General features: G+C 47.2%; 1 protein-coding gene across 1 annotated transcript in view; it reads left to right on the top strand.

The window, feature by feature from the left end:
• kcnh3 (potassium voltage-gated channel, subfamily H (eag-related), member 3) overlaps positions 1-13,387 on the top strand; it is an 86,047-nt gene that overhangs the window by 40,012 nt on the left and 32,648 nt on the right. Inside the window, exons 2-3 of the mRNA XM_018732321.2 lie at positions 7,242-7,475; positions 13,209-13,340. Coding sequence (XP_018587837.1) covers positions 7,242-7,475; positions 13,209-13,340 — 366 coding nt within the window. The remainder of the gene's footprint in view (positions 1-7,241; positions 7,476-13,208; positions 13,341-13,387) is intronic.

Raw genomic sequence — 13,387 nt, 5'->3', positions numbered from 1 at the left:
GGCCAATAAACGAGTCAGGTCCCGAGTGGACCTCCAGGACTCAGTGGTGATGTGGACACAGCAGAGGTGTGTGAACATAGAGGAGGAGAGAAGTCGCATGTTTGATGCTGCTGCGGAGGAAGCTGGAAAGACTTTAACGTAGCTGCATGTTGCCTGAATGCACGAGAAGGCACCGTAGGGGTAGCTCCTTGAACCCTAGCCAGCGCACCCAGGAGCATCGTTCGTTTTTGCGGTGAGTTAATAGCACTGCAAAGTCAATGTGTACTCCGATGATGGCAGGAGCTCCAGTCGAGGATGAGATTAAACGACCGGTGAATTCACTAGAACCTTTCCAGGCAGTCCTACTACTAACAATGACTTCAGCGTATTACTTGTGTGGCGCACCTTCCCTAATGTCCCTGCTAATGTGCTGAAAAGCTATCCTCGCACATAATGAATCACATAATGTCATGCTGTCTACAGAAAGTGCACACAAATAAAGTTGTGGCATAAATAATAAAAACTGTCTTCGAACAGTGGACTATAAAAATCCATAACGTGTATCAATTAAAGCCATAAAATACTGAGGCCACACAATAAATTAATATTTCATGCTGGCGTTTTTGCCATACTTCGTTACAATCTGTGAGTTTAGGGCTAAATGGTTTGACTATGATGTGTGTGAACTCTGAAAGAAGCTCGAAAGGGTGCAGTAATGTAGATAAAGCAGTGATCTGAGATGCATTTGCTGTGCTTCCAGCCATAGCGCCTATCCCATACAGGACGTGCTGAAGTGGTTAGAGCCACTGCCTTGCAGCTGATGGACCCAGATTTGAGTCCCACCTCCAGCTATTGTACCTTTGATCAAGGTCCTTACCCTGAACTCACACACACACACACATTTTCAGAACCACTTGTCCCATACGGGGTCGCGGGGAACCGGAGCCTACCCGGTAACACAGGGCGTAAGGCCGGAGGGGGAGGGGACACACCCAGGACAGGACGCCAGTCCATCGCAAGGCACCCCAAGTGGGACTCAAACCCCAGACCCACTGGAGAGCAGGACTGTGGCCCAACCCACTGCGCCACCGCACCCCCTTACCCTGAACTCATACAGTAAAAATTATCCAGCTGTATAAATGCGTTAACTTAGGAGCTTTGGAGACCATGGAACCCTTAGGATATATGTAACTTTATAATGGGCCCCATCAAATACATTTCAGGAACCCCTAACTAAGCTAAGGTATGACTTAGATTTCTTTATTATTTATGTGGTGCAGATGGTTCCCACCAAGGCCTCCATAAACCCAGCAAAATTCTGCACCTGACTCTACACACCTGTTATACGTTACATACTAACTTAGACACGTGATGCTGCATTAGTGTGTGGAAATGTTGCAGTTCTGACTGTACTCCTGTAGTTGCTGCATATTTACAGTGCAATTGCAGCTCACTTCATGTAAACATTGTTGTGCATTTCTGAATGTTTAGAGAAGCAAAATTATTCATTTATTGTGAAACCTGTGGAATTACATACACACACATTGTTAGAACCACCTGTCCCATACGGGGGTCGCAGGGAACCGGAGCCTAACCCGGCAACACAGGGCGTAAGGCTGGAGGGGGAAGGGGCACACACAGGATGGGACGACAGTCCGTCGCAAGGCACCTCAAGCGGGACTCGAACCCCAGATCCACCAGAGAGCAGGACCTGGTCCAACCCACTGGAATTAGTTGCTTCCAATTTAAGCTACTAAATGAGAAGAAATTAACTCATTACCATATTTGAAACAGTTTAAAGTAAACACTTTCAAACAATTAACAGGGGGATTGAAACACACCTGTTCACCAAAGCCTGTGTCACGTGGAACACAGGGAGCCAAGATGGCTGAACCCAAGTGCAGCGTTGTTCGTTAGACGTTGAGGGAAGAGGCAAGGTTTCAAAACCAGGGACAGGCGAAGGGTCAGTCGATCGGAACAGGAACGAGGATCCATGGACGTGGTCGGAGAACGAAGCAAGGAGTCCAAAAAAACTGGAGATCATGGACAGAGCAAGAGTGCAGTAACACAAGAAAGGGTGGTTGTCCCAAACGAGATTCCGCAACAGTACGGGAGCTGAAGAGGGTCTTTATAGGGTGAGCGATTACTCATGAGCTAGTGCGGAGTCAGGTGTTGTTGCTTGTGTTGTGGGCGTGGATGTGACAGCCTGATTAACAAGTGGTTTCACTCAGTGACAAAATCCTTGTTGTAAAAGATAGCTGAGTACAATCATGGTGCTTGTGAAATGCATGAACAGCTTTCACTTGTCACTCTATTAAAAGTTCACCACTACATGACACTTAACGGAAGGCTGAAGAGAAACCTGGTGGTGGAAAAATGAGATCGGTGCGTTTTGTGAATGCCTTTGCTCGGCTTCACTAAGCAGCTCCAGGGGTTACATTGTCTAGTGATGGCTTGGTCATTTGAGAAGCAAAGATTTGTGTAACTGCTGCTCCACTATCGCACTTTCTTGTGCTATGCGGTCCCAGTCGTGCTAGTGGTGCGAACTGTGTGTGCATCTCTTCCAACAGGTGAGATGTGGTTCAAAATCCTCCCTGACGGTGTTTATCGCCTCCAAACATGCGAAAACCATACACATTGTTTCAAGATCAGAACAGACCAGAATGTGAAACAGCAGAGAACAATCAGTAACACACCACACACACTCTGTCGATATCATTGCATGTCTCCACTGCACACAGGTTTCTGCATCTCCAAGCCAGCCACAGGGCTCAGCAAGTACCAGCAGCCCAGTTACTCTCCACGGGTGGCCAAAGGACCCTGTAGGAGTTCTCCACAACATCAGTTATGAAAACTAACTGCCGAAACAAGCAGGAGTCTATTTTTGCAGTGCGTGAGGAATGGGAAGAGTGTTTCCAGTTTACTGTTGTGTATCTTCTGCAGCAGATTCAGTGGACTACTCCAGCTCGAGTGCTCAGTTATGGGATTACATGGATGGGACAAAGGCCAAGGCCTGCAGATTTTCACAACAAAAAGTAGACTTTTCAAAACAATAATAAACAAAATGGGGATGTGACCCCTTTAAGGTATAACCAGAATAGGAAAAACCAAATCAGGCACAAAATGAGCAGCAGATTTCAGCCATTGGAGAAACACCCTGGCCAATTACTGAGAACATTCCTGCTCTCGCTACAAGACTCCTGCTGTCAGTGTCCCAGACCAGCTGCTTAAATGTCTCTGTTGATGATCCACTGTAGCCAGCAGGTGGTCATCATTACCTGGGCAGGAGTGGGCAGTGAACAGCTATCTATCAGGTTCAACCCTGCTCCTTACCATGGTTTCTGTACCCTCCGACTCACAATGGTCACTTGTGATAAACTGCAGTCACAATCCGGGCACTTTCTCTAGGGTGTGTATCTACTTTTACAACAACCCTCAACTCTTTCTGGACTTCAGAAAGTGTAAAATGTGTCTTTGATTTTCTGACTCACGATCACTCTTACACCCCACATAATCATCCCCAGTCTGCTTTGCCCATCTGCCCATGACCTCCATGTCTTGTTCCTTCGTCGACCTATGATGTTTATGAGCCATTAGTAGTCCAGACAGGTGTAGGTCCATCTGAGCACCACCCTCCTGTACGCCTGCAATCTTATCATCTGATTTTTGCCAAATGAACTATGATTGGACTTTTTTCAATATTCTTCAACAACACGGTACATGCTGATGAAATATTAAACAGAGCTCTAGCAGCCCCTTCACCAAACCTGTGCATGAATGATGGGTCGTCCTGCCTTTTCTCGTTCATGTCAAATTTCAAAGCAAATTCCCTGTTTTGCTAGCGGGAACCTGCTAAATACATTTTTCTTGATCTCAACAGATCACACTTTTGATGTTCTCTCCTGAAGTGGCTTCTGTGTCCATATGCATTTTGACTGTCTGTTCTTTGTTGTGTGACCATTTGCCTTCTTGGGGAGGGTGGGGAGGGTGATGTGGAGGATTTTACCAAAAAGTGGCTTTTAGAACCCAAAGACTTGACTTTAAATGTGTAGGGAGGGACCCAGTTTAATGCCTCATTGCTCCCTTTTAGTGGAGGTTGCACTGGGCCACTGCGGTACAACTGCTGAGTCCAGTTTTAGTCCTTGTGGTCTGACAATGTGTGAACTCTGCCCTCTTGCATGCTTCATCCTAATGAAGAGGCATGCTTCTGTCTGGAAAAAAATGAATTCATTTTCATTGTGCTTTCACAAAGCTTGGTGATTTAATAAACATAGATCTTACATTGGTGCTCTTACGAGATTCAGCTTCAGCAGATTCTAGTTTACAGTGTTACACATGACTACTAGTAAAAGCCACTCATAAAAGTGAAAATGTACAACTCATTCTTGGGTGTCACTGCCCCAAGGGCTCCAACCACCATTGGGATTACTTTGGTTTTTACCTTCCTCATCCATTCTAGTTCCTTCTTCAGCCCCTGGTACTTCTCCAGCTTCTCATATTCCTTCTTCTTGATGTTGCTGTCATTCAGGACTGCTACATTTATCACCACTGCCATCTCCTGTTTTTTATTTTTTATCCACCACCACCTCTTGGTGGCTCTGAGTTTTGGATGTTTCTGTGCTGTAGTCAGGAGTACACCTTGGCTGGTTCTCTGGTGAGCAGGGCATTTGTCCATCTGGCCTCTGCTTCTTTGGTGTATATCTGTAATATTTTAGACAGCGCAGTGAGCCTTTGTTTTGTAGTCTCCAGGCCCTCTACTTTGGCCATTCCCTTGTATTTCTTTAGCACTCAGTGCCTATCCTCGATCTTAACACCATTCTGTACCTGGACCAGTCTAATGATGTCCTGCCTTTATTTTGACCTCCAGTCTTAGTCTTTATGGGGGGTACTGCTTGCCATTGGATTCCTTCCTGATCTCGTGCATCTCAGGGGTCACTGTTTCTGTTCCATATACCAGGTTATTGGTTTCTGTGATAGAAGTGGTGGAGATATTAAGCACTGCTGCATTGACAGTGGCTGGCATAGCATCTGATGGTTTTATCTTGTCTAGCTTGGGTAGTCTGACTCGTCCCTCTGACATCAGCAGCTGTACCATGCAAGGTTTGTGGTTGATGCAAGGTTGGCATAGTGTCCCCAGAGTATTCCAGTGAAGCTTGTAGGGGAGTGGAAGGTTCATTGTGGAATTTTGTTTCTTGCAGCCTATTTGCCTGCAGTTGTGATAGTAACTTCCTCTTGACAATGCTGAAGTGCTGTGTTACCAGTTGTTTTGCAGTTAGTGTTGATGCAGGTCTTTTAGCCATTCACAGTTCCCACATGCACTTAATGTAGCCTCTCTCTTGCTACGTTGCTTGCTGTTGTAGCCACACTCCATGGGCTACAATTCCAGGTTCTCTGCTTTAGTCCATGTGTGGTTTGTTCCAGTAGCCATCTTTTCACCAGTGTCCTGGTCCCCCAACATCTGGCACAGACCTTGTTAAGCCAGGCAATGTCAGAGCCAGTCCGACTCTCTTTGTTCTTGTAGCTCTCATGTAGAGGAAGACAGGTGTAGCGTTAGGAGTCTTGCCAAAGGACCCTTACTGGTGGGTGGCACAGGCTGGGATTTGAATCCCAGTCGCCCAGGTGTTAACTGGTGTCATTACCACTTCACTATCCAGCCACTATATATATATATATATTATAAATGAAAAGGAAAATCAGTGGTTGTGGATTTGGAATTAAAATGGTGAATATTTGCAAGTGAGATTTTTTGTGTTTAAACAAATCAGAACTGCTATTTTTAGAGTCTCTTGCAGTGAGGAGGCAAATAATCTAAGCACAAGATAAATAGTTAAATATGCTTAGACAACACAAACATCTTCTGGCTTATTAATTTTACAATTATTCTATCTACATTCTAAAATTTGAGACTGCCAGCCTTAGATACCAGTAAAATGCGCACAATGAGAACACAGATGTGAAACCTTGTTAATTCAACAGGTTTCCGGTATTTAGAGCTGGAGTCATGAGAGTCAGTGATTGAGAACAAGATGATGAAAGTTGCATTCATGAGATAACTTGTTCAACAACTGGCATTCAACAGGAGCTCATGAAGACAACTATTTTTTTTCATTTTCTGTGATATCACATTAGTATTCAGGAGTACTCACTCTGATTTACTCTGGCAAAAAAATTACTGTGCTCTAAGAATGGGTAAATACTTAGAATAGAATAGGACAAGACAAGACATGATAGGATAGGATAGAATTCTTTATCTCGAGAGGAAGATTAACACACATAACCTTAACAGGACACATAACAAAGTACACTTATACCAGCAAAACTGATAAATAACAAAAAAAATTACCAATAAAAAATATAATAATCAGTATACAAACCTTGCATTGCAGATTATTTTCAGAGAGAAGGGGCAGCTAAATGGAGAAGTAATAATAATGTGGACTCAAAGTTAATAAAAATATTAAAATAAAAGCCCTTTAAGCCTTGCTGTATTTTTTATTTATCTTAGCCACCGGTTAAGGTATTTAAACTTAACCACCTTCATAAAGCAAGAGTTGTCTGTATTATTAACCCTTTTTTGATTGTAATTGTGACTTATGGGAGTTATGAACAAAACAAATCATAAAGCAACTTCCGCTCTCGGTTGTCTTTGTAAGCTGAGGAGCCCATATCCACGTTTGCCACGATCCGTTCCGGAAACGATCAGTCGGACTCAATTGCAGAGCGCACTGGTGTTTATTTTGGGGAACACACAAGAAACGTAGTCAGGGACAGGTGATGGTCTTCGATTGGCAAACGTCGTACAAAAGGCAATCCAGAAAGCGTGGTCGAGGGACAGGCGAAAGGTCAGAACGCTAGAAGACTGGAACTTGGATCAGGAAGGGGAAGGAACACGGGACGAGGGCAAGGACAAGGACAAGGAAACCGAAGGCTGACTCTCGAGGTGAGTGAGCATTAGGCGAACAAGGTTCCGCGTCCACCATCGCTCTGCCTCTGCCTTTTATGCCTCCGTCTCCGTCGAGTCCCATGTATGCCCTGTCATATCAGTGATGTGGGCGTGGCAACATTAGCTCCCCTCAGTCACTCTAGATGTTTATTTTGCCATCTCAAGTGTAACATAATGGACCGCACAAGCAAAATGTTTTAACAAAAAAACACCTCATGAGATATCAACAAGGTAACGTAATGGTTTTTCTATCTGTCTCCCTCTGCCTGTGTCTCTCCTCCTCAGCGATTCTTCATGTGTTTCTCTTTCTCTGTGACAGACAGTAACTTCGTGTTGGGGAATGCCCAGGTCCAGTCCCTCTACCCGATCGTGTACTGCTCAGATGGCTTCTGTGACCTGACAGGCTATGCCCGTGCTGAGCTGATGCAGAAGAGCTGTGCGTGTCACTTCCTGTATGGGCCCGAGACCAGCGACCGCCTCACGGAGCAGATCCAGGGGGCCTTGGATGAGCGCAGGGAGTTCAAGACGGAGCTGATCTTCTACAAGAAGGGAGGTGAGATCACATCAACTCAGCGGGAATGTTCTTCGCCCGCTGTCACTTACAAAAACATGGTGCGCGGGGTGTCGGGGATGGGCAGCAGGAACAAATTTGCAGGAAAAACAGACAAAAAGAACACAAGGGGAGAATGGAATGAAAAGAGGAAGGCATCACAGATGTAGCATTCAAAAGTTTTTTGATACAAATGAAAAGGTGCAAGTTCGAAGGGAGAGGAAGGGGCGACGTGAAAGGGCTTTTTTGAGTAAAAGGAAAGGTAATGCTGAGAGGTAAAGGAGTGACAGATGCAGAGAGAAGAGCAAATGATGATGATGATGATGATGATGGAGCCAGTCTAAACTAGGTGAGTGTTCAGATGAGGAAAACTCAACTCTATTCTGCAAAAGAGGAGTGAGACTGCCATCAAACCGCTGTTCTTATCCGTCCATCACATGGAACAGAGGCACAGCAGCAAATGGGAGAGCGACAAGTAATCAAACCAGCTCAATTCCTGTGAAGGCATATCAGGAAGGGTGGCAGGCGTGGTGCGGAAGATGGTGACATTAATGTAACTATACATTCAGTCACCTACACCACCAGAGTAACCCTATACTATGTAAACAGCACACAGAAGTTTAGTACTGTTACTCTCCACCAATGTACACATATACGCAATCAAAATAAATTATAGAAAATTTTGTACAATATGATTAAATAATTAAATATACAAATAAATTATAATTTATTTACATATTTAATTATGTACTCATTATCTAATTTATATACTGTATATATATATGGAGAGAGAGCAAGGGAGAGAGAGATACACACAATGGAAATGAAAACACTGCAACAAACATCTAGTTGGTCTACTGCAGCGTTTAAATGCCAGATGTCATCACTTGCACTTTGATTCAGAATTAATGCATTCACATTGGACATAAGTTCACATTTTTACCCTGCAGGTGCTTATCAGATTCTACTTTTCCATCTCAGAAATACATCCACGGCAGGTTGTCCGTCCCAAGCAAGGCTGATAAAGCAGCCAAAGCTCTGAACCAAAGCTCCTTTTGTGTGGCAACAGGTTTGCAGTTCAGACACGAACTGCAGATGTTTCAAAGAGAATATTCAGCCTTGGAACTGGACTCCCAGCTGGATTCTTTGCTCCCCTCTTGTTTCTTGTTTCAGATAGAGGGCACAACTGCCCTCCACCTACATGTCTCTCTGCTGCTTTTCCTCCTGAAGTTCACTGATGCAGTGGGACACACGGATACACAGCAAAAAATGTATTTCACACACACAAATTCTTTTGTGTGTTTGCTTACCACACAAAATATGGAAAGCAGGGTGGCAAGCCCCACACACACTCACTAAACCCCTCGCATAGCACTGTAATTGCTGACACTTTGACTGATCCTCACCCCCGGAAGTGTGAGAAAAGAAAAAAAACAAAAACAAAACAGAAAGAAAGAGCCCGGAGTTGTACAGTTTAAGGAGGGATACGTGGAACGAAGGACAGACTCGGAGAGTTGATGGCAGCTTCGGCCGATACGTGACCAGGTTGATCTGCTGGACGATTCTGTAAGGACCGATGTACCTGGGGCTGAGCTTGCAGGAGGGGAGTCGCATCTTCAGGTCCCTGGTGGATAACCAAACCCACTGGCCTGGGTGGAAGGAGACGGGGCGACTGCGACAGTCGGCCTGTTTTTTGTACCTGCGGACGCTTTGCTGGAGACAGGCTGTCACTGCCTGCCATGTCTCCTAGCTGGTTTTGTACCAGGTATCCACAGCGGTAACCTCGGTGCGCTCTGGGTGCCACGGGAACAGGGGAGGCTGGTAACCTAGAACACACTGAAACAGGGTAAGACCCGTGGAGGTGTGAGGCATCGAATTATGGGCGTATTCGGCCCAGGGAAGAAACCGAGCCCACTGGTGCTGTCTGCAGTAGCTGCGCAGAAACCTCCCCAGGTCCTAATGTAGTCTATCCACCTGCCCACTGGCCTGTGGGTGGTACCCGGAAGTCAGACTAATGGTTACCCCTAGTTTGTACCAGAATGCTTTCCATACTTGGGACGTGAACTGTGGGCCTCGGTCAGACACGATATCTTCTGGAAGGCCATAGAGGCAGAAGACATTATGGAAGAGGACTTCCGCCGTTTATAAGGCTGACCAGAGTTGTGGCAAGGGCACCAGGCGACAGGCCTTTGAAAATCAGTCAAGGATGGTTAGGATCACAATGTTACCTTGGGATTCGGGGAGCTCCACCACGAAGTCAATCAAGATGTGAGACCGGGGCCACGTTGGGACCGGCAGGGATTCCAGCAAACCAGCTGGTTTCTGGGTAGGAGATTAAGCTTGGGCACATGTTTCACAGGCCTCTACATATTCCTGCACATCCTCCCAGATGGAGGGCCACAAATACCTTCCTTGGATGAGCGAGAGGGTCTGTTGGTGGCCTGGGTGTCCGGCCGCTGGAGAATTGCGCGCCCACTGCGGGAGTGAAGGTCGGAGGCAAATAGGAACATATTCCTTACCTGCTGGTTTGTTGGCTGGCCCTGGGTCCCCCTCTTAGGCTGTCTGGAGCTCCTGGTCAAACCGCCACCGGACCGGGGCTAGCACCATCTCATCAGGTATAAGTGGTTCAGGCACCCCCGGGCCTGGCTCTTTATCGTAGATGCGGGACAAGGCATCGGCCTTGGCGTTCTTTGTTCCTGGCCTGTAAGACATGTGAGTCTACACCAGGTAAATAACAGAGCCCAGCGGGCCTGGTGTGGGTTTAGACGTTTTGCCTGTTGCAGGTATTCCAGATTCCGATGGTCTGTGAGTACGAGGAACAGATGTGCAGCGCCTTCCAACCATGCCTCCATACTTCTAGGGCTAGTTTTATGGCCAACAGTTCCTGGTTTCCGATATTGTAATTACGCTCGGACGCTGTTAACTTGCGGGAAAAGTAGGTGCATGGGTGCAGTTTTGATGGGGTTCCCTGACGCTGCAACAGAACCACTCTGACCCCTACCTCTGAGGCATCCACTTCCACCACGGATGGGAGTGAGGGATCCTGATGTCGCAGGATCGGAGCTGTCATGAATCGGTCCTTGAGGGTCTGGAAAGCACGCCAGGCGTCGTCTGTCCAGACCACCCGTGTTCCCTTTCCCCGCAGCAGGACCATCAGCAGGGAGGCTACCAAGCTGAACCCCTGTATGAACTAGCGGTAAAAATTTGCGAAACCCAAGAACCGCTGCAGGGTTTTAACTGTCGTGGGTCAGGGCCTGTCCAGCACCACTTGGACCTTTTTTGGGTCCATGGCTACTCCATCCACCTGCAAGATGAAACCTAAGAAGGCCAGCTGCTGCTGATGGAAAAGGCATTTCTCCCCCTTGCCATATAAATGGTGCTTTAGCAGTCGCTGCAGTACTTGGCGCATGAGTTGCACGTGCTGGGTCATGGTGTGTGAGTAGATCAGGATATCATCAAGGTACACCAGGACACCGTGGATGATTAGGTCCTCCAGCACGTGGTTGACAAAGGACTGAAAGACTGACGGTGCGTTGCAAAGACCGAAAGGCATGACAGTATACTCATAATGACCAAGGGGGGTGCTGAAGGCAGTCTTCCATTCATCCCCTTCCCTGATCTGGATCAGGTTGTAGGCACTATGCAGGTCGAGCTTCGTGAACACCAGAGCTCCGCAACCTGTTCTAGCGCTGCAGTAATGAGTGGCAGGGAATGTGGATACTTGACGGTGATAGCATTTAATCCATGGTAATCAATACAGGGATGCAACCCTCCATCTTTCTTTTTAATAAAGAATAAACCTGCTGTGGCTGGGGAAGTGGAGGGCCATATGATCCCAGAGGCCAAAGCCTCAGACACATATTCCTCCAAGGCCTTTTGATCTGGCAGCAACAGCGGGTAGATTCTACCCCGAGGTGGAGTGGTGCCCAGCAACAGATCAATTGCACAGTCCCAAGGTCGGTGCGGGGGAAGCGTGGTGGCCTTGCTTTTGCTAAATACCTCCGCGAGGTCCTGATGTTCCGCGGGGATATTTACCATCATCGTGGTGTCTGGGGTCTCTACCGAAGTGCCACGGCACAGCAGGACTAGGCATGAGTGAGGGCACTGTGGTCCCCACGCCACTAGTTCACCCGTGCTCCATGAAAAAACCGGATCGTGTTTCACTAACCAGGTGAATCCTAGTATCAAAGGGGTGTCCAGTGCCACGGAGGGGTCCCAGGGGAGGGTGTCAATCGCCACGGCTGTATCAATAAACCGGTCCAAGGTCCACTCTTCCCCACAGTAGGCGAGCTCAGCTTGTAGCTGCGGGTGCAGCCCGTGGCGGAAGGCGGCCAAGAGGGCAGCCTGGTTCCAGCCACTCTTTTCTGCCAGGGTCCGGAACTCTATAGGCTACCACGGACCGGTTCCCCTGCTGGATCACCATCAGGCGGTCGCTGGCTGAGCGCGCCGACAGCGGGTCGTCGAACATCGCCTGAAACTGCTTCAAGAAGCGTTCGTATGTAGTGGACTCCCGCTTGTGCCAGACCGCCATAGCCCAGTCCAGCGTGGGTCCGGTGCAGAGAGCAATTAAATAAGTTATTTTACTTGTGTAAGAGTGATGAACATAAGGCTGGCTTGTGAACAGCAGTTCGCATTGTAAGATGAAGCCTTGACGTTTCTCCGGCGAGCCGTCGTACCTTTTGGAAGTAGCCAGCCAGGGGCCCATCGCTGGCAGGCACAGGGTGACTTCGGATGACGTGGGGAGTGCTGTGGAAGCAGCCGCTGGCGCTCTCACGGCAGCCAATTCGAGCATCATGGCAGGTCTGGCAACCAGCGGCTCGTGTACCAGATTTTGGAGTGCTTCTAGCATCTGCCGCAGGGTCTGATCATGAGAGCCCAGCAGGGCTCCCTGCGCGGACACCTCATCCTGCAGGTGCTCCCACTCCGCTGGGTCCATAGAAATGGCGGAATCTAATGTCATAACCGTAGACAGGAGATGGGAGGTAGGTGTTTGGACCCAAGTGCTGGTGCGTTTATTCTAAATCCAAAGACACAAAAGCAGACGAACCCGAAGGTCAGGGACAGGCGTGGGTCTTCCGATGTGCAAATGTTGTTTCTGGGGCAAGACAATACTCAGTACACGAAAAGTCAAGCAGAGGTCAAAAGCCAGGTGAACACAAAGACTAGGAACAGGACGTCAGGAAGAATCGCTGAATCGGCAAGCCAGAGCGTTGCAAGATTCCGTAACCTGGTGCTGGGACGGCACTGTCTTTATCCCTGGTCTTGACTGGCACCAGGTGCAGCTACTGAGCTTGCAGGCGTGACAGTACCTTTCAGAAAACTATGTGGTATAATGTGGATACCACATCATACACACTCAAACACACACACCATTTTTCCACCATAGCAGCTGCAATTACAATTGTGAACAACTTACAAACACCTACGAGAAAAAGTTTGCGAACAATTGAACATTTATGAATTATCCAGATTTCTGCATGAATGACTCTTAAAATGTGATCTGATCTTTGTCTAAATCATAATAATAAATATAAACTTATTTAACAAAAAACACACACCGTTTTATATTTCCATATCTATTTCATACAAATGGTTAAATAATGAAAGAGATTGATGGGGAAAGTATGTGAACCTCATGTGGAAACCCAGATAATTCCAAAGGGTTCACAAACTTTTTCTGAATTGCTCTATTTGTGTAAAGCATGTCCTTTGCCTTGGTGTGTGTGTGTGTGGCAGGTACCAAGTTCTGGTGTCTGCTGGATATTGTGCCAATCAAGAATGAAAAGGGGGAGGTGGTGCTCTTCTTGGTGTCACACAAGGACATCACCGACAAGAAAACGGAGGACTCAGAGCAAGGTCCAGATGTGGGTGAGTTGCTATGGGGTCAGGGGGGACTTGGGGGAAGGCGAACAGGA

The sequence above is a fragment of the Scleropages formosus genome, chromosome 1 (genome assembly GCF_900964775.1).
Source record: "Scleropages formosus chromosome 1, fSclFor1.1, whole genome shotgun sequence".
In the NCBI taxonomy this organism is placed as follows: domain Eukaryota; kingdom Metazoa; phylum Chordata; class Actinopteri; order Osteoglossiformes; family Osteoglossidae; genus Scleropages; species Scleropages formosus.
This window is presented reverse-complemented; position numbering and strand designations above follow the sequence as displayed.